The sequence below is a fragment of the Spermophilus citellus genome, assembly GCF_964194105.1.
Source record: "Spermophilus citellus genome assembly, chromosome: 1".
Classification (NCBI taxonomy): domain Eukaryota; kingdom Metazoa; phylum Chordata; class Mammalia; order Rodentia; family Sciuridae; genus Spermophilus; species Spermophilus citellus.
In genome coordinates, this window is record NC_138182.1 from 235462825 (window position 1) to 235485250 (window position 22426).

The 22426-nt window shown below is 39.3% G+C and overlaps 1 protein-coding gene across 1 annotated transcript in view; it reads left to right on the forward strand.

Moving 5' to 3' along the window:
• The window catches only part of ADAMTS6 (ADAM metallopeptidase with thrombospondin type 1 motif 6), a 286548-nt gene extending 273081 nt beyond the window's left edge, over positions 1–13467 (forward strand). The window contains exon 26 of the mRNA XM_081281992.1: positions 10323–13467. Within this exon, the coding sequence (XP_081138118.1) occupies positions 10323–10432 (110 nt within the window). The 3' untranslated portion in view covers positions 10433–13467. The remainder of the gene's footprint in view (positions 1–10322) is intronic.
• The last annotated feature ends 8959 nt before the right edge of the window (positions 13468–22426 follow it).

Below are 22426 nucleotides of genomic sequence, written 5' to 3' on the forward strand. Positions count from 1 at the left end.
GGGCCTGGGGTCTTTAAGAACTCACCTCGACTGTTCCCAGGGGTTGAAGAGCCCCATAAACCCATAGTTAGGGGATAGTATATAGAGAGTATTTGTGGAAGCTGTATATGCAGTAGATTATAATCAGGAAATGTAAGTTTTTTCCTGGCTGCTTCACAACTATTTGACCTTGTTAAGTCACTTAACTTCTCTAGTGCTCAGTTTACCTATCTATAAAATGAAAGATTAGAGTAGATAATATCTAAGGTATGTACAACAGTCTATGTTTGATATATCCCAGAATTCTATAGATGTTAATGAGTCATTTTTAAAAGTGAAAACTTTGGTTTCTTTTTGGATATGACAGTGAATCTTTATCAGCATGAAGATTCAATTCATGCTTGTTACTAGTTTTTTAATGTATAATGAAAGCATATATTTGCTAATTTTCTCAGCGTATAAACATGAAAAAAATGTTTTACAATAGAGGATAAAGGTCTTTGAGCGCTGAAATTTTTTCTTTCTTTTCTTATATATTGGAATTTCCCTTTATAAATGGCAGGTACCAGCCAAACTCCTTAATTTTCTTATCTTTTTTTTAAATAAAATTTTCTTTATTCATTTAGAAACTCATTCAAAATTTCTTGAATGCTGCTATATATAAAGCACTGTCAGAAATTATCAGGAATGTGAAGTCAAATGTGGCACAGTCAAAAAATTTTAGACTGCCTCCTCATATAAAAAGAGAGGCATGAAGTCTCTGCCTCCTCATATAAAAGAGAGAGAGAGAGAGAGAGAGAGAGAGAGAGAGAATATTATCTTATATAATCCTGACAATGATCTTCTGAGAGTTACTACTCATGAGAAAACTGAGGCACAGAGAAGGATAGTGACTTGCCCATATTACAAGAGACAGGATTTGAACCCAGATTTGGCATAGCCCAAGGGCCTGTTAGTCTCACTACAGTTACATTCTATCTCAGTTTACTCTTTAAAATAGGATAGTTTGAGCTGAGGTGTAGTTCAGTAATAGAGTGCTTGCCTACCATGTGCAAGACTCTGGGTTTGGATACTTTGACATGAAAATATTTTCTGGTTTTAAAGTAGACTGAGTTCTGGCATGGACATCAGCCTAATTCAATAGATTAAGCCTTAGCGATTGCTGAAAACCATGGCTTTTGACATGCCTACAGGAATATATGAGTTGAAGATATATTTATAATTTCACTTTAGGCAGTTTTAGTAATTTGTCCAAAAGATTCTCTATTGTGAGTAATTATAAGCTTTCTAACTAAAGATACAATACTGTTTTCAGAGTGGGCAGAATATCATTTGCAACTACACTTATTTCTGCCATGAAGAAATTCTCTTAAAATTGGTAGGTGTTAATCTGAAGTTTCTTAGATTCTTTGGAGAAACACCAAGTGGTCACTTCATCTGTCGGGCTAAATCATTTTTTATTAACATTAATCTGAAGTAAGCAGTTAAGACAATATTTTCAGACTTCTCAGTAAAGGAGGAAATTTTTAGGAAATTATTAATCCTGCAAAGTATGACTAATGCTAGAACTGTTATTACCTAAAGTGTTGACTCATTTAAAAGAAAGAGGATCCATCTCTTTCATAAAATTAGATTTAGGGTAAAAACAATATTTCTGTCATGACTTGTTTTGTGTTCTTTTTAACTTCCCAAAAGCATATGTGGAATGCTGTTAAATACATAAAACTATTTCTTCATTTAATCAGCAGCTAATTATTGAATGTTTTCTGTGGCCAGACTCTGCTATTCCTTATGGAAAATTTAAATACATTTGTAAATGTATAGTCATTAAGGGCAAATGTTTAAGTTAAAAAATGTTTAATTTTAAAAAAAAATTTAAAAGGGGCTGGTGATAAATTTTGGTGGTAGAGCATTTGCCCAGGGTACATATCCCTAGAATCCCAGGGTTCTATCTCTAATACTGCAAACAAACACACACACACACACACACACACACACACACACACACACAAATACATTTTAATGGAAGTCAGAATGTGTTATGTGAAACAGTTTTCACAAGTGCTAAAGGATGCTCAAATGGAGGACCATGACTTTAACCTTTTGTACCAAGATAAGCTTCATAGACTAAGGGGTCTGTGGGCCAGCTGTAACACGTAGTTGGAGAAACCCATGGCATACCCCAGGAAAAGTGGATAAAACATTTGAGCTGAATCCTAAGTTGTAATCCACTGAGAAATGGAATTGGCAGATACCATGGATCTCAAAAGAGCAGAGGCTCTTGCATGAAAATAATGTAGGAGTGGTCTGGTATGGTTTGTGGGGACCAGATCAGAGAGAGAAGAAATGCCTCTTAATAACAGAAAGTTGGAGAAAACATCTTCTAGTGGAGGAAGTTTGGTGCATGAGAGTGGGAAAGGACCCTTCACCCAGCCAAGTCAGGTTCCTAGGGTGCTCAGTGGGAGGCTGCTAAATGGCCAGTTTAGCTCCACCTCAAGATGGTGCTGTAAGATCTAGGGGAGATCGCTTGGGATCCAAAATACAGTCTTTCAGTGGGTTTCTGTGGATCAAATGAGCCACAGATCAAATTGTGAGAATTGATTAAACTACCAAGGTTTAGATAATGCCCCCCCCATGCTCATTATTTTTATGAAAATAATTTTAAAAATTCAAATATATAGCCAAGTTGAAAGAATTTTACAATGAACACTCACCATCTAGGTTTGAATATTAACATTTCACTAAACTTACTTTATCACAGGTATATTCATCTCTCAAGGTGATAGTTTTTAAGTAATATGCTCCATTTACCCAATCACTGGTTAATTTACTTAGCAAACATACTTACTGTGTGCCAGGCCCTGAAATTTTTGAAAGGAATACAACAAACAATGTCTCAGTCCTGGGGAGTATAGCTTAGTAGGGGTGGGAATGTTCAGACAAATAATTATAACAGTATGAGCAGTATTTTTAATAGAGGTAGAGAGAAGCTCCCCTGAGTGAATGCATGGAGGAGGGTGTATTCAACAGGAGGATCACTGAGAAGAGGAGTTGAGCTGGGCACTGGAAGGTACAAAGGTACAAAACAGTTCACCAAGGAGCCTCTGGGATGAGGGGAATTCCTGAGGACAAGTATGTGCAGATGTTTAAAATAATAAAATACATGGAGAGAGAGATTGCAGAAAGGGAAAGAAGTTAAGACAACCAAAGATAGTAGAGAGAATTGGTAGTAGGGCATCTAGAAATTAAAATAGTGAGAGGCAAATAGTAGGAGGAAGAAGGGAAACACAGGTCACTGTGTTCAACATCTGTTTTAGTGTTTTGTTTCTGCAAGCTTTTGGTGAAAGGTTAGAGCATTATAGGCACGATCTTGACAGACTGCCACTGAGGAAGGTAACACTGCACTACTGCTCAGAGTGAATTGTAGACACACTGGGTATCACTGTATTTGAAATGCTAAGAATAATCTTTTTTAAAAAGTACTTAGAGCAGCTGGGACTAGCCTACTCAAGCTCATCTGAAATTCTCCAAAATGCCATTTTATTCATTGTTCATGCAGTTTCAAGTTTCCTTGTAGTTTATATGGTGAGTCTTTTCAGCTTCTCAATAGCACAAGGCACTCTGTCATCTAGTATTTATTGCTGCCAGGTCATGATTCACGGTGTGCCATGAGCTGGTAACCAACCCAGGAAAGGTGTGGTTTCTGTACATTGGTTTACCAGCCTGAGATGTCTAACAAACAGTGATGGGTCTCGATCTCCCTCAAGTAAACATCTCTGGGAAAGCCTAGACAACTCACAAATCTCCTAACAAGATCCCTGAACAAAATAGCTACTGAATTTAGATTTTTATGTGGAAGCTTATGTATTAAAATCAGTGGAAGGAATGGTAAAGTTCACTTGGAAGACTTTGATTTCGAGGAGGTGAGGAAGGCCAGTTTATTTTTTTGCCACTTCACAGCACTCATAATCCACTTAGCATTTAGGTTCACATTCCTGGCTGTCTGACTTGGAGGGAACCTGGATCTGGGCTGGGATTATACCACCCAGAATGTGGGTGGCATCTAGGGAATAAGACTGGTTTTTAGAAAACTAAGAAAGTGAAGGTAGAAGAAATGGTTTAATCTGTGGTAACATGAAATCGGAATAAAATTCAATAGTTGTTGTCACCTTTCTTCAAGGACAAAAAGAAGTAGGTGGCCTGCTCCCATTGTAATGAATATGTCCCAGGAGAGATTTGTTATGTCCTCCTTTTCTAGTCTGAATATATAAAATGTCAAGGACTGAAGTATATTTTATCGGGAGGAGCACACTGAGTACACATCTCCTAGCCCAACTCCCAGACAGCACGAGCACATCTTCTACCTTCTCATTTCTCACCAGGCTCTACATTACCAAGGGTAGTTTGTAAAATGCATGGCTGTTTGCACTTTTTTTAATCCAAAAGATGGACCTTATATGTTTAACTCACAACTCCACCTACTATGTTCTTCTGGATCTCATACATGTTTACAGGCACAGAGTATATGCATTCTACAAAGAGAGATGCTGAATGGTCCAACATGGTCATGGAGGAATCTGTCTCTGGGTATCCCAACTCACTCGAATGATACAATTAGGCAAGCTTTGCAGTGTTTGATGAAATAAATGTAAGATCATTCCATTTTAGGAGTTGATCTTGTATTCCTTGGACCAAATCAAGCCTTCAAAGTCACAATGAATCTGAATCTAATTGCATCCTAAATTCTTAAGCCTCTGTTTAGCGAGTCTTTTAGGTCAGTGTTATGAAAGATTAATGTAATTCACATGGGGAGAAGCTCATTGGAACATCAATGATAAGTAGACTCATGGGTTGCCTGTGCAACAGTTGTCTAATTTTATCATTCAACTCTACCCATACTCAGATCACCAACAAGAACCTCTCCAGCATGTGTGCCAAGTTACTTAAGATTATAATAATGAATCTAGTTCACATTGCAGAGCAGAGGGGTTAGCTTTAAATCCTTGATGTGTTCCCAAGTTTCCCTAAGAGAGAATTTGGGAATACTCCATAAATTGCCATTTAACATTCTCACCAGAATTCTCTGGCCTTGGATAAAGTGGTACTTTTTTCAGGGGTGGGGTGGAATGTAAAAAGAGAAGAGACTGGTTAGCTCTACAAAATGTTTCCAGAAACCCACAATGAGGACCTCTCATTCTTCCAACATCCTAAAGACAAAATAGGTAGAAAGAGTGTCGTTATCATTCTCCTCCCAGGAGAGTACTTAGCTGGTACATGATGATAGTAGAAGAGAAAAGCAGATTCTTTCATCTTAGAATCTGTGACTCTGCAGGCCCAGATTCTACTATTTAAAAAATAATAGAGGACTGGGGTTGTAGTGAATGTGCAGCTCTTGTCCAGCATGTGTGAAGCCCTAGGTTGAATCCCTCACAACTACAGAGGATACTATCAGTTTTAAAGTTTTTTAAAAATTCTTAAATTAAAAAATTATTCCTAATGTATTTTCTAACATTATCTGTTTGCAGATTATGTACTTGGGAATAGAGAAACTTTAAATTTTAAGATCTTTTAAGTATTAGAAGTCAATGCCAACTGAATATCATTAAAACAGAACATTTCTGTTGTTTTAATGTCAATATAAAAATGTGATTTAATTTATGTACAACTTTTTCAGAATGATTTTTTTCATAAAAGTAAGTTGTATTGTGTATTGGCTCAAGAGAAGAAGAAAAAAATTATTTCATAATTTTAATGAGTTTGGGGATAAGGCAGATGAATGAATTAATCCAGGCCCCACAGCTGCATCAGCAACCTGTCAGTGAGTCGTCCCAACAAATCCATCCTTTCTAGCTAAGCTAAAAGTGGCCATAGATTGATTGTACCAATATAATTTAAACCTGGTAAACTGGACACTTTGCCATACACCTATAATCCCAGTGATTTTGGAGGCTGAGGCAGGAGAATGGCAAGTTGGAGGCCATCTGCACCAACTCAGAGAGACCCTGTCTCAAAATAAATAATCAAAAGGGGGAGAACATAGCTCAGTTCATTCCCCAGAATTATGATAATGATGATGATAATATGATAATAATAATAATAATAACTTAAGTCTGGGACTAATATTTTGAAGATAGCATTCAGTTTTCTGTAATAATGGGATTTTTAAATATCGAAAGTCGTTTTTTTTTTTACTCAAATTTTACAAAATTTGAAGAGAAAGACATAGTGAAGAAGAATAGGAAGAGCTAATTCAGATTCTAAATGATTGTAACCTAGAAAGCTTTTTAAAAAAACATTTCTTCCCCTTCTCTAAGGAGACAGAGCAAACTCTCAAAAAACAAAAGACTGAGGAAGCCCCAGACATCGACTCACCAATGGTGTCAGTCAAGGGTCTATAGTCATTGTCAGTCAAGGGTCTGTGGTCATAGACACAGAGACATTTTGCACTTGTGTGTCAAGAATGCTGCCAAAATAAGAGTGGCTTGGCAATTAAACAAATCTGAATTCTTATCCCATGTCTTAAACTATTCTCAGCTGTATGACACAGCTTGAGTTTCATAACCTTGAGCCTAAGTTTTGCTGTCTATGTAAATCTGACATTTTATATACTTAAAAGGATCAAATATAAAACTACATAAAATTGCTTGATAAATTCTAAGTTTTAGTGCTGTTTTTACCAAATCAAGTTCTTGTGACATTGAAAGACTGAGAGAATCAAACACCAGTCATGGCTAACTAGATTTCCATCAAACCAAAGTTTTGTAATGAACTCATTTTTCTAGTCAGGACTATTCCTAGAAGGCAAAACCAAGAAGGAGGAACTGAGTCTTCAACACAGCCCTTCTTGGGAGTCCCCGCACCCACCAAGGCTGAATGTCTTCATACAGCACAGGTGTCTCCACATTAATGTGTCATCAGGGCTCTTTGTCTGAGTCTTGGCAGAAACCTGGCTCTTCCCCAGGTCTTCACTCCTGCCCCTGTGAGGATTTACCTGCTCCCTGTTTAATAGCTTTCTGTTAATTTGCTTCTGTGTATGCCTTCCTGGGAGCCTGTATTCATTTGGACAGGGATCATAGAGAAATAATACATGAGTGCTGTTTTCAGCAGCAGGCGTTCTGGCGTTGGGAGTGAACTGAGCACTCCCTCTGAGCCAGGTGGCATGGCATGTGCTTTTTATCGTGCGCATTACCTGGTACAAGCCTTACAGCACCCTTGAGCAGGCCTTATCAAGATCTTCATTTTAGAGATTGGATATCTGAGATTAAGAGTGGTGAAATAATTGGGTGAAGAACAAACATTATAAAAGGGCAGTGCTGGAATCCATCCCTGGGCCCACCTGTCAGTAGACCTCTTGGCTCTCACTGCTGTGTTGTGCTGCTGCCAAAGGCCGATCAGGAGATGCACGTAAGCAGCCCCTGGCTTCCTGAGCTTGATCCTGCAGCCAGGACCCAAATGCCTTCCTGCCTCCAAACAAATTATTTGGGAACTAATTTAATCCATTAAGTCCCATTGTCCAATGTAGAGTTGGGGAGTTCAGAGAGGAGCACCCTGGCCTAGCCCCAGCCCACTCCATGCTAGATAGCACCTGATTTAAAGGACTATGCTCTGGGCTTCTTCTGCACACAGAGTAGCCTAACTTCCAGCACCCACCTATGGAAGAAATAATCTACTGTTTATATTTGTAATAGACTGAATGAGTGGGTGGATGTGTAGGTAGAGGGAAAAGCAATTTACAAATATTCTATTGGGCCTGAGGTTGTGGCTCAGTGGTAGGATGCTTACTTAGCATGTGTGAGGCACTGAGTTCGATCCTCAGCACCACATATAAATAAATAAGTAAAATAAAGATATTATGTTCATTTACAACTAAACAATTTTTAAAAAAACAAATATTCTATTGTGAATTTGCTTGTATTTTACTTAACCCAGAATTTTCCTGATGCAGCAACTCTTCCAAAAATGGAGTTTTTAATGTCCCAGTCAAGTTGTAACCCAGGAAATACACATTTTTGTTTTGTTTTTAAACTGAACTGTGTCTTAGAGCAGACAGAATTTTCTCAGAAGTGAAGTAGATATTACATTCTCACTGAGTTTAGAGTGTAGCTCCTTGCTTTTCCCCTTCATCAGACAAGAAGAGACACTAATGACTAATAGTGATAGTAGGAGCAACGCAGTACCTAACGAGTACTTCCCTCACACCAGCCATGGCTCTGGTGGATGTAGGTAAGGATATTTATGTCACTGCACATGTTATAGTGAGTACTCATGTCATTCCTCTGGTATAGATGAGAAAACTTAGGCACAGAGTGGTTAAGTGATTTCCTCAGAGTCATAAAGTTTGTAAACGGTAAAGCTAGGATTAAATCCAGGCAGTTTGGCTTCTCATTTTATTTCCTTGTACTATTAAAACAACCAGTCCTCTTCTATCTGTTTATCAACTAAATCATTTTTATATTTTGGCAAAGAAGGTCAAAGCTAAAGTTTATTTTGTATGTTAAGCAGCAATCCCTGCTTCAAAATGGGAGAGGGGCTGCCCCAGTAGGACTATGGTTTGGATTTCAAGATGAGTGACTTGTGTCAACAGGAATACACTCAGCTTTTCTTACATTTTAGTAATTATCTTACCTTAACAATGTGTTACTCCTGAAAACAGTGAAAAATAAAATTTTCCATACAAAAATATTAGTTTAAACTTTTTTGGTCGCTTTTTTCTGGTCATCACTAGTTAGAGAAGAAAATAAAAACAAACAAAAAAATACCAAGTGACTTCCATATTAAAACATGTGGAAGTCTTTTCACCTCATATTCACAAATGATTCACCAAATATTATGAGATTTCTTCCCCCCACCTCTTAAGTGCAAAGTTTAAACAAGTTGTTTATGCCCCTTCTACTTTCTTTCAGCCAAAAGTTAAATTTACTGAGAATCCTAGTATGAAAAGTTTCTGTTCAAATTTCTAAATATTATTCTCTTTGTAAACCAAATCTTGAGTATACGGGAATTTGTTGGTGGCAGAGCTTATGTTTTTAGAGGATTTAGGGGTTCCAGTTTTGAATTTTAATGCTTTCACTAAAAGAGGGTTTAAAGTGAGAGCAGTAAGATTATTTCCTTAGTTTTCTTTAATAAGAATTGGAAATGGTCCAATTTCTTTGCATTTTATTTCTCATGTTGATCATGTGACTCTCATGTACTAGATATTAGATCTCTTAGAATTTTTAGTGGATTTCTGGAGTAGGAACAACAACAAGAAGAACCAACAGAACGGTTCTGTCGCCCTGAACTTCACCCAGTGCCCTATCTGAGCTCTAATAACCTTAAGCACTTTTACCCAGGACATTTCAGTATAACCACCTGGAAAAATGAGAGTGGAACTTTGGTTCTGGGTGGCATATGAAAATTTAATTACTAGATTGACAAAGCACTTTAAAATCCCCAGGTGAAAGTGACCAGAATACTGGAGGAGAATATCATATTGGCAGCGATGGGGTCATATTGGTGGTAGGGGTCAGGAGGCAGCTGCTGATAATCAAAGGCCTGTGTCCCTTTCTCTGCACTGGCCCCCTAGTTCCTTCTCTGCAACCAGCCTCGAGGGGAGATAGGGAAAGAATCATTTATTCACCTTCTGGCTGCAAGAACTGCAGACTGCAACTGTGGCGATTCTAGCACTGAGGCGAAAACACACATAGGAAAAAAGGAGGCCATGTCTCACTTCCAAATTAAAAAAAGACATTTCTCCATGTTTCCATAACCCGCAGACTGCTGCCATTTGAGGCCAACCTCTCAAAGCTTTCCTCTTTGTCTAGTGTAGTTGCTGAATCTAGGCCACTGTCAGCAATCCTTTTCATTCACTGAAGCCCGTCCCCATGCCCCACAGATGCAGAGATTCTTTTGAGACATGTGTACTTTGGTATCAAACAATGCAACTCATGTTTGATTTTGGATAACCTCGCACTGTTGAATAAAATAACCCTTGAGAAAGAAGCAATAAAAGCACTGTAAGAAAAATGACTCATGTTTCCAAGCTGTCTAAAGTGATCACTTATCCCAACAAATGGTAATTCTTTCAAGACACAGTGGGCATGCACCATACTTATAAAAGTCTGGAAGAAAAGCCTTGCAAACATTTTTTTTTTCAAATTGTGTTAAAATATATCAAAAGAATGTTTCTGGTAGGCTGTACCAGACAGAGTACACTTAAAAACAAAAACAAAAGCCACATGGATGTGGAAGCCATGGTGGATTGGCCCAGAGGGGTCCTTGCTGAACATTCAGGCGCATCGGCTTGTTTATGTACTTGTTTATGTGCCTCTAATTGTTTTCCATTTTCTGCCCCCATTCGTTAGAGTGCAAAGATGTGAACAAAGTGGCTTATTGCCCACTGGTGCTGAAGTTCAAGTTCTGCAGTCGAGCATACTTCAGACAGATGTGTTGTAAGACTTGCCAAGGACACTGACCCATGGAAAGCCAGAGAGAGAGAGAGAGCCTTGTCATTTCATCTTGGAAATGCATCCATCAAAGAGAGCCACCCAGAGGAAGAGGATTGATGTCCTTGCAAAAGCATTACCCTGTGGAAAACGTAACCACTGGTCAGCCCTAGCTGACAGGATTTCAATATTATTTTAACTTCTGTGAAGTGGGATTTATTGATCCAAAGTGCTGGACACGGTGTTAGGAGGGATTGCCAGATTGGAGAGATCCAAACAACACAGGGAGACTTGCTTACTGTGGAACGTTTGTGTTCTTTCGAGTAAATCCAATAGCCTGTTTACCTCCTTGGACCATTAAGATAATTTTTATTATGGACTTAGCAATGACACTGAATCCATTTGTATTTAAAACTGTTTAAAATGTAGCTGTTATGATTTGGTCAACTACAGAAGTAAAGAAGATTCAGAATTCTTAAGTCATACCTTAACAATATGTACTATACTTTATCTCACTACAACAGCACCACAATTTAAATTATAAAATGGGCTTTGAACTGTAATTTAAGGAGCAATTATAAATCAAAAGTAATGAAAGTTTGTATTATTATTCTTCATTCCACTTAATTTCCTTAGGAATAATCCCCCGTTCTGAACACTGCTGTGAGCCATATATAAAACTATATTAAACTGAACAATGAGGGACTTAGTTTAAAGCAGTGCATCAGTTACTGCAGCTGTGCAAGTCTATAAATTCAGTGCTAAAGACTGTGGCCAACTTGCCCTTGTGCAAGTGAAGCTGAGATTTCCATTAAAACTTTAAGAGAAAAACATTTCAGTTTTGTGCAGAAGCCAGACCTGGGTTATGGTGGAGACCAGTCCCTTTGCTGCCATCTCGCAGGATGCCTTACTTCTTATCTGAGTCACCCCAACTCACTGTGTTTACATCCTTACCAGCCACAGACAGCTTCTGGCCCTGTTGGACTGTTGCGCGCATGTTGAGCTTACTGAGATGATGCCCTGCAAGAGATAGACTGGCTCAGTCACAACCAGGCAGACCCTTTTGCAACTTGCTGACAATTACGATGGGTTCCAGATGTCCCTTCTGTGATATGGTAGAAGGGCATTTATTTATATGAGAGCAAGCGTGTGCATATACATGTGTGTGTGTGTGTATGTGTATGGGTACTTTTGAGTGTGTGAATAGATACGTGTGGTGCACATAAATGTGCTATTTCTGTGAGTTTTAAAGTAGGCAAAGGATAACAACCAAAGAAGAAAAACTCATGAAGGCTAGCGATCATAAAGCATAATTTTAACAGTCACTCGATCAAGTATTTTATATTTTTATGAATACTCTGAATGGCAATTAAATGTGAAACCCAGTTTCTGGGCAAGTCAAATTCTAGAATCACATTCAACTAAATTAAAATGACTAGCTCATATCTTACCTATCTTCAAGTTTCACATCCTGCTCATCAAAAGACTCAATAGCTAGATTTTTCTAAAAGGGTACTTGTTTATATTATTATTTTGTACTTGAACACTCGTAGCTTGTAGCAGGTTCTTGATGAATGTGCTTTGTGTCCAACACACTCCTTTGTTTTACACGTGTGGACACCCTGCAAACACCAGTACCTAAAACTCAACACTTAATGGTTACTTTGTAAAGATATTTGCAGTGGAAGAACATGCTTCACTTATGTCTGTCACTGTGCTCTGAAACTACACATTGGCTTACCATGTATACCATGACCTAAGGGAAATGGTTCTTTTTTTTTTTTTTTTTTTTTTCTGAAAGAGAAACTCAAGACACCATCCTAAGCTTCCTAAGCCATCCTAAGCTTCTGGGTTTGCTGTGGACAGTTGGCATGGAATGTTTTTTCATGCTTAGTCATAACCATCATATCTTGTTACCTGCTTCTCTCTCAGTAATCAGTTCCCATCCCTGAGTTTTCCAGAGAGAGAACTATTTGTGATATAAGACAAATTACCAAGGCCCCATCTATGCTGCCTTTAGAGGACCAGCCCAAGTGCCATCTTAGCCAATGATGAGGGAAAGCAGCCCCTGGACAGGGTGCTTCTAGCACTGAATTAATCCCCTTGGCCCTTTTCAAAGAACAGTTAACTTGGTGCTAATGTGCCCTGGTGAAATAAGGAAAATAGAGTAAATGGTTTCTGTGGCAGTTTAGGCACAGTTTTGTTATTCACATCTGATTTTCACCAACACACAAATAGCAGCTCACAATTTTGTTTCAAAAGGCTAACTTACATTACTGAGTGAAAGCTATATTTTTACCTCACCTGGAAACGAGCACTGTGCAGCACCATGACTGGAGCTAGAAGAGGAGGGCAGCCTCATTCCCTCTTGGGTGTACTACAGCTCTAAAGTCAAGATGCTCCCCGGGGCATTATCACGTTGCCCTCAAGAGGAACCTAGCAGAGATAAGATACAATAGGGTTAAACATTTTTGGATAGGCCCTGAATTTAAACCTGAGCAAGTGTTAAAAAGAAAATCATGTTCCACAGCACATTAGAATATCGCTGCTACTCTGGAGCCACCCATGTGGCTATATGAAGCTCTATTCCTAAATAATAGCAATGGGATTGTCAGTAGTGAAGGCTGGACCACCATGGCAGATTCCAAAAGTAGTGCAGATATAGACTACTTAAGGAACCCCATGGAAACTGGTACCCCACAGGTGGAAGCAGTGTCTGCCACTGGTATGAAGGCCTACCAATAAAGGAAAGGTAAATGTACCCCCCAAAATGAAAGCCCTGGAAATATGTATGACTTTCAAATAGTCCATTTCATTAGGAACTTTTTTATTTGAGTGAATGTCACATAGGTATCCTTAATAATACAGAATGAAATTACCTTTGTATTATTGTGATTAGTTGTTGCTTATTATTTTATATTCAGTATTAATGTGGTACACTGTTACTTTTTTTGCTTTTGTAAATTATATTCTAATTTATTGCCATGTTTCCTAACACTTGTCCTTCATTCATTCTCCTGCTTGTAATGAAAATGAAAGTCATTGTAACCCTTGATGGAGTGAATTCCACACCAGGCACAGATTTCTTTTTTTTTTAACATAGATAATTTAGAAAAAATAAAAATTCAGCTTGTAAGAATGATTCAGATGGAAGTTGTCTGTTCCCTGAAAAGCCCATGTTAAACTGGGAGTAGAAAGAGTCTATCCCTTGGGATGTCACACCCACATCATCTGGATTATCCAGGTGTGTCCTGGATTGAGATGATTTGCTGTATCTTATTACCCTTCCCAAGGATTGCACCTATATAAGCTCATTTCAGTGCTATCTGAAGGCAATGGGTTCAGGATTCCTGGTGGAGCTACATCCCCCGCCTCCACCCCATAGCCAGCTATTCTGGGGCTAGAAGAGGAAGTCCAGAGTGGCCTCTGCCACACACCTCCATTCACTACCCAGTGGTGCAAAACTCTGTCCTCCCTCCTTTGCCTTCCATGTAAATTCTTCAGTGATAGAGAAAATACAAGACATTTCATTGTGGAAAGGGTGATGAACAATGAATCCACATGTGAAGTTTTTTAATTCAGATTCATGGGAAGCATAGAAACACAATGGGCACCTTTTTCTGCCTTCAGACATTTCCTCTTAGGTGGAAGATGAACCAATGGCTTAGTTTTTGCTAAGTCAAGATACACTATATTATACAAAACTGTATTATAATTCAGAAAAACTTCGTAACGTGAAGGTGACCTTCCTGCATGCTTAGCTATTTGAGTACTTTTATAATGACAACTTCATCAGTAAGAAGATATAGAATGTCTAAGCATGACGAGTGCTTTAGTCTACTCCCCGCCACCAACAATCTTATACAATAAAGTAAATGAGGTGAAGCCAAATAAGATGATTATCTTGGAAAGGTTCCCCCCCCCAGGTCATCCTGGGAGCCCCAAGTAGCTAAAGTATTGTTAAATACTCAGTTAATGAGATCAAAGTTACCAACCATTTAAACCACCCACTGCCTTCAAAACAGGTAGATCTGCTGGAGGTTTGGGAGGGGTAATACTAATAAAAATGGGTTGCTAGAACCTAGAATCCCCAGATCGAAGTCTACCTTTTCATCTACCATTGCTTTCAAGCTTCCAATTAAATGCCTATTTCCAATATCTAAAGGATACTATTCTGCTTAGGGTGCAGATCCAAAGACAATCTGCACTCCATGGAGATTCCACCACTCCCCAGGGAGCATCCTTAAACCTTTATGCTCCAAAAGTCCAGGTGTTTTTCCTAGCAAATTAGGAAAAAGATTAGGTGTTGAGCTTAGTAACAGAAATATATGAATTTGCATGATTGGGATAAAATTGAAAGAAGGAAAAAAACATAATTCAAGGGGAAAAGAATAAAAGTCTCAGCCCAGGAAGATTGGAAAATTCTAAATAAGAGGTCACAGGAAGAAGAAAAAGATCAGTCACTGGATAAAAAGTGATAGATAAGCTGTGTTTGAAATTCTGTCTCATTCCTATTATCAGAATGTGTGGACTAAACTAACATGATTAAAAGAATAGCTGTTGGGCTGGGATTGTGGCTCAGTGGTAGAGCGCTTGCCTTGCACATACGAGGCACTAGGTTCAATACTCAGCACCACATAAAAATAAATAAATAAAATAAAGGTATTGTGTTCATCTACAACTAAAAAATATTTTTTTAAAAAAAGAGCAGCTGTTTACAATAGTTTTGTACTTCAGATGTCAAAACCTCAAGCCTAAAAGGAAAATGGCCTTTTCTCTATCTCAGAAGTTTACTTTGATATTCTTACCCCTCATTTCATTCACAGACAATGTCTGAGGACAGAAATGGAACTGTGGTTTGAGAGCTGGCTCCCCTCGGTAGGGGAAGCCACCATCATGCTTGTGGTCTTGTGGGGGATGCATACCGGCTCCTCCATAGCCCTCTGAAAGGTTTGAACTGCATGGATGGTGAGGCTAATTTCCATGACAATGTCATGCCTTCACAATAAGGACTCCTTGTGTTACACAAGGCCAGTTAGTCCCTGATAGGTACTACCTGATATACTTGGCTCCAGGAATTGGGGATCCTGAATATTCCACTTACCTCAGGCACAGAACATCATGCCTAACAGTGAAATTCCATTGCCCATACTTTAAAAGTTCTGAAAATCCATCAAGAGGTCTCTTCTGAAATCTTGGCTTGGATACCATACCTTGCAGAGAGTTTTCACATAGAAGAAGGCAAGTTATCCTGCATCTGTAGGCCTCCCGGAAGTCAGGGCACCTCAGGTCAACATGACGTGGCTTCTACCCACTAAAAGCTGATGTGATTCTGGGAGAGGCCTGGTCTGTGCCCCAGCAAGGGCAGTAATGGGTAGCAGGTTACTTTATGGGCCCACAGTGCTGTGCTCATTTAAGAATTGCTTCTGGCAGTATAGCACTTGTGAGATGGGACCCCTGAAATCACAAACAAAGGTAGCAATAGGAAGTCCCAGTCTAGAGCCACTCCAGGACAGTTGTGGGGCTCTGTATCTGGAAAGTGACATCAGACATGGTCATTCCTTAATAGGACTAATGTTTGCTGAGTTCCCAGGTCCTGCACTAGGTGCTTACTATATGCTCTCATTGGATGGGTTTCAATAAAGCCAGGAGAATGATCCATCAATCCCATTTACAAGGATCTAACTAAGGCTCAAAGAAGGTGAGTCAGTTACTAAGTGTCCCAGAGTCAGTGAGAGGAATGTCACCTCTTTGGTACACAGAGAGGAAGTTTTCTGGTCTGCATTTGAGTCAGGAAATGGGAAAGGACACTCCTCTGTAAGAGAGAAGCTAACTCACCAGGCCGGAAGAAATGAGGTGCTCCTTCCTGGGAAACAATGGGCCCAAGGTCCTGGATGGGCCTCAGGGATCAGGGAAGGGTGCACTTTGGGTGCCTGCCTTGGTAAGTGGTGGTGCTTAGTATGGAAATTTCAGTGTCTGAGGACAAAATTACAAGTGAAGACCCAAAGTGGTTTCTAAGCATGTAGTTACGAGTTTGTGGGAAGAGAAAGAAAGGAAGGTCAGAGCCAATCTAGGGTGAAGGATGTCTGCAAAGCCATCAACAGCCAAGCACTTACAGCTGGGGGCATCTGGCCTCCCCTGCACCACTCTGTGGTAAATCCTACAGTCCTTCCCTGTCCCACAGTCCCCCACACCATTGCCATTGCCATAGGCCTAACTGACCCATTTCAACATAACTGGAGCAGAATGATTCCCAGGTTGGCTTCAGGATAAGCTGTGAGGAAGGAGGTGGGTTTCTCTCTGTTTCAGTCTCAGCAGGGCTACTGGGACTTGAAAACTTGGGCCATCAGGTTGCCGCTAGCAAGTACATTCTCTGACCTTCTGTGGTGGGTCCACAGAGTGGAACCAGGTGTTCTTTCAGCCTATGCCAAAATGTACTGGCCGCCCATCTGGCCTCCTGCCTCCACGCAAGGATGGGACTTTGGCTGGCCCTGGACCAAACAGCTGTTCTGGGAGCCACAGGTGGCCGCCCACTCTCATGCCCAGGCTAGCAGCTGCATTGGCTGGACTCAGCCTGGCAAGATGTGTGCCTCTGCCCTCTGCCCCAACACTTCCCTGAGCCAGGTCACTCAAAAGACTGGGAAGAAGGAAAGACAAAGCCTAAAGACACACAGTGTTTTAAATACACTCATAAGCCAGTTTTGTGGCTCCCAAATCGAAGCATATATTAGGCTCTTCCCCCTTCTTCAATATCATTGATTATGGTATTTTTCTGAAATTTTTTAAATCATTTAAATTAATTTGATATCAATGAATAGCACTTTAGTTCCTGTTTACCATGTGTGTTATTATTAGAGAAAAAACCATTTCCTGGTACTCTGTATTTATAATTAATATGAAAAAAAATAATGATATCCCAACTTTAAAAAAAAAATGTATCCAAGGAGACCATTCTAGGTGTCTAAATAATGGCATGCCAAAGCATCATTGGACATACTAAATAAACAACCACACAAGTGACCAATGGCAAGAAATAATTTGATTTGTGGTTTTAAACTTCAGAACAGAAAAGACACAAAATCGAGAAATCAAATATCTTGAAACTGAAAAGGCATATGTTGAAAAGATATGAAAGCATATAAAGAAAACAACCTGGTACCACATTCAGATTTGAAGTTGTGAATGCAGATTGGATCAGGAAGATGTAATAACATCTTATATCCCCAACAAAGTGGGAGGCTTCCACTGAAGGAAAATGATGATACCCATTGTTTTAATCCCATACTTAATTGCATTGAGAGATTATTTGTACAAATGATTCCCTATGTCTGGCTTTTAAAAGCAACACATTAGAATTTAACTATTCAAATAAATGTTGCCTCCTTCATGTAACTACCAGAGTTCAACCTGCACTCATTCTCATAATAAAATCATTACTCCAAAGAGTTTTAAAATTGCTTATTGAGGCTCTCTCCCAGGGTTGGGTGGATTTGACTTTTGATTTTTGAAAAAGCCCAAACTCTCAAAACCACAACTGGAAAGTAATTAGCATATAATAATTTTAGGGGCTGGGGCTGTAGCCCAGTGGCAGAGTGCTTGCCTAGCATGTATGAAGCACTGGGTTTGATCCTTAGCACCACATAAAAATAAACAAATAAAATAAAGGCATCCTGTCCATACACAACTACAAAATAAATAAATAATTTTGGCCCCAAATATGTAATATACAAATTGATAACAGGAACTTTGAATATGCTTTGGGAAAAAGACTACTTCGAAGGCTTTCACTCATTTGAATACAAAACGTGCCAAGGCTTAGTCTAAAATTACTGGCATTGCTTCATAATTTCAATGTAAAATTCATATAGTACAACATTTTGCTAAATGCTTTGCTATTTCCAATTCTAAAATTAGTGGGAACCCACACCACCTAAATAGCATGTTATCTGTCAGGGTGAAAAAAGATTCTTGGACCTCACAAGGACTGAGTAACCCCTGAGCCCAGGAAGCCAATCCACTTTCCCAGACCTTAGAAACTAGCAAGCAGCTAATTCCACCTTCGCCTTCCCAGAGTCTCCGGAGGAAACACCCTTCTTCTAGAAGGGCTAATTAGCCAAGGTCTGTCAGCAACATTAATAAAACCACTGCCAAGGGTCAATGCTCAGAGCTGGGCTGACTCCACCCTGTGTCAGAGGGACCTCTACCTTGCAGATGTGCCCCACTCTGCACAAGTGTATGTGGGTTCCATTTCTGCAGCTTGAATCATGTCCCGTTTACTTACATGATAATTCCAAAATAAGCCTGTCATTTGATCCTTAACTAGCTCAAAGTACCAACTGACTCTCTAGCAGTGTCTCTTCAGCGGCCTGCTTTCCTCCAAGAGATTTCCAGGAAGTGGTTAATGATATGTAAACAAGTACTTAAGCCTATGGGGAGAACGCCAGCATTGTAAGGAATTCTAAAAGTGGATCTTTGGAATAGGATAAGTACTCCCTAATTTATCTAACTTTGAAGTTTAAAACTTTTCTCAGTGGTTTTAAATAAGAGATATGTATATATACCAAGATACAAATTAAACATTATTTCCCAAAATTTTTGCAGGAATTTCCCTTAAAATTCACAATTTTTAAGTTTTTCAAACATCTAAAAATTTTTTTCTTAAAATCTGTCCCCCCCCAAAGATCCAAATCATTTTAAATTTATATCCTCTCTTCCTAAAAAGCTTTTGAAAGGCTCTGTGGGTGGCCAGGAATTCCTCTTACCCAAAGTTAGCAGTAATAGCTATGATCATGGACACTGTTGGAGTTGATTTTCTATCAGGATTGAGAAGAAAACTTCCATTTAAAAGTAATGTCTAACACCACCAGCATCATCACCACCACAAATATTCTAACCGGATTGATCTTTTCCATCAGCTTCATAACTCAATGATGACTGATTAGGAGAAAAGGGCAGATAAGACAGACCAAATCCTTTCAGGGAGTCTTGATGAAGAAAAGGGTGAGAAATTATGTATTTAGTTAAGACAATATCCTTTATAAAGGTGAGGGATACTTTAAAAGAATGAATCAGAAAAACTGTGACCTTGGCTGGCTCTTTGTTAGTTTCTCCAGAAAGTTTTAGTTGAAACAAAAAGAAAGGACACAGAAGGTATATTAACATAGGAGTTTACCCCTAAAGACTTCTGTCTCCCTTGTAGCTAAACAGTTCAATCACTCCTCCTCATTCTTCACTCAGCTTCCACACATATCAACACATGATCAGTTCTGTTTCTCCTGATACACCTCAATTTAAGCAGACATTGTGTATCATTAAATACTTTGGAATGTATTCCTAAAAGGTAAGGACTTAGAAAAGTACTACACTTCTATTAATAAAATATTCATGTTTTCATTGTAAAACTCTTTGTTCTCTACTGTCACCAAACGTGGGTAAAACTTTAGTAATTGTATATATCAGCTAATGAGCACTTGTTATGTGCTCTATTGCAGGTGGGTTAGTAGGTGCTTTTTGTCCATTATCTTAACAGCTATTATTGATTTTACAGAAGAGGAAACAGGTTGCTAGGTGGGAAGACTGGCCCACAGGCAGGTTTGAGCCTAACAACAGGCCTAGGATTTACAGGAAAACAACCATCTGCCACCATTGCCTGGCTGGTTCCTCCCTTGAAGTCACACTTACGTAGCCAGACATCCAGCATCACCCTCTGCTTGCAGAGCTCAGAAGAATGCTATAAACAAGTAACTCATGGAGAAAATAAATCTTCCTTCTTTGGCCCCTGTGGATCCTGGCTTCTTTGAGCCTCAGCCATGCATGTCAACATTGACTCAGTGCAACTGCCTTGTTCATGCTGATGATTTCAGCCCTTCTTTGCTTTGCAATCAGCATGAAAAGCTACAATGGTTAGAGAAACTTCTCTCAAATTTCCCCTTCAGTCCCTAACTCCATTGCAAAATCCCCAGCCTTAACCATTAGTAATTAATAGTTCACTGTCACTAGGCTCAATGTGGACTAGAATGTGTAATTAAATGTTCTGTCTGTAGCGAAGTGTCCTGAGGTCTGCAAAGAGCTTTTAAACAGTTGATTTTTTTTATGTTAACAGGGCAGTTAGAGATCAAGAAAGCAATAAAATTAATGTGGTAGACTGGGGGTATAGTTCAGTGGTAGAGCATGTACCTAGCATGCACAAGGCCCTGGGTTCAATCCTGAAACTATCCACCCGCCCCGCCGCTAAAGAAGTGGCAAAAGCATATGATTAGTGAATATAGGTGATGAACACGTAGGAAGAAAGAACTCATGCCTGAAAAAAGTGTTTGTGTGTGGAGAGAGAAAGAGAAAATGTGCACAAATGTGTGCTAATAATTCAGTCGAAAGTTTAAAGCAGGAAACCAAAGGAAAGGTGGAAGTCAAGAGGCATAAGTCTTTCATGTAGAAAGGTGGGCAGGGAGGAGAGCAACCGGCCTAAAAACCAATTCTGAACAGTATACCTAGCACAAGTTTTTCTCAAGTTAAAGTAGTGCTTTCCAGACTTTCAGATTTCATGGACCAGTAAAATTTCAAAAATACTTTGAAGATTGATATAAGGTGGCTAACATTTTACTTGCCAAGTAAGGACAAATTTTTAAAAAAGCGTCTAGTTTACTATTACCATAAAAGTCATCTTTCTGTAAGAAACTACATTTTAGCACTAAGGAAATGAATACATTTTGCTTTAGTAGAAGTAACTGCATCACCTTTATTTTTCTACTCCATGTATTTTTTTCAGACTTAGCTGCAAAGATAGAAAACTGAACAGGAGACTTAAACAAACAAACAAACAAACACTGAAGGCTGGGCAGTTTCCAAGTGAAGTTGGAGGTTCCACAGGTCCCAGGTCCTCTTCCATCTTCCCCCAGGTCTACCTCCATGCATCCCTGACTCCCTTCATAAAAAGATGGTGGCAGTAGTGTCAGGAACACTTGCAGAAAAGACTGAATCGTAAATAGGAGAGGCTGTTTCTGCTCGTGTGTCACTTTCTATCAGGGAGAAAGAGTGTTCTCCACACCTCTAGAAAGCTTCCCCCTGGGGACACAGGAACCCGGACTCAATCAAATGCCCATGCCCTAGCATCAGGGAGACGGAGAGAGACAATTTGCAATATTTTTGCCTCTGTCCTACAAGCTGCTTCTGCCACAGTGGAGCAGGCTGGCTGTTAGTAGAGACTAAGAGATCTCAGAGAGCCTCATCTGTGGCTGAGTCTGGATCCCAGTGCTTGGGAGTGAGTTGATGAGTATTTCCCATACTGAGTTCTGTGGAGCTACAGAGCCTGTCTCTACAGTCTAAGAAACGCTTTGTGTAGCTCCATCCAAGTTTAGAGCAAAGACTTGTGTAAATAACTATCAAAGTCTTCCTGCATTGCAAGGGAACTTGAAGAATCCTGGCCAAATGATATCATAGCTCTGTCGAGAAAAGCTTGAATAATCACCCATAATTTTACCCCCAATTGCATATTAACAATCACTTATCTTTATTAACTGCCTTATTGAATTACTCATGAAAGCAAAGGTATTCAAAGCCACAGAATTGGCCTTCTTTGCTACATAAAGGGAATTGTAGCAACTCCTAGTGAGAGTTGTTAGTATAATTAAAATGAACTTTTTACTACTTGGAAGCTATGGAAAATGTCATAACCCGCAAATAATTTTAAAACAACATTTTAGACTGTAGCAGCCATCTCTTCTGTGGCACGTACCATGACTGTATAGAAGACAAATGAAACTTTTAGGCAAAAACTGAAGAAACAGATTGGTAGGATAAGATGACAGACTGGAACAATACAGTAGACTCGGTCTTCCCTCAATCTAACAATCTTGAAAAATCCCAAAATTTCTCACTTACACTTCCAAACATTGATAGAAGCAGATTGAGAGGTACAGTGACCCTGGGAAAAATCATTGAGAGCAGGAGTCCTTGCCTGAGAGATGAAGAAGTCCATGATCTGTGAAAAAGTTCTTCAAAATAATGATCATCTGTTTTAGCAATTC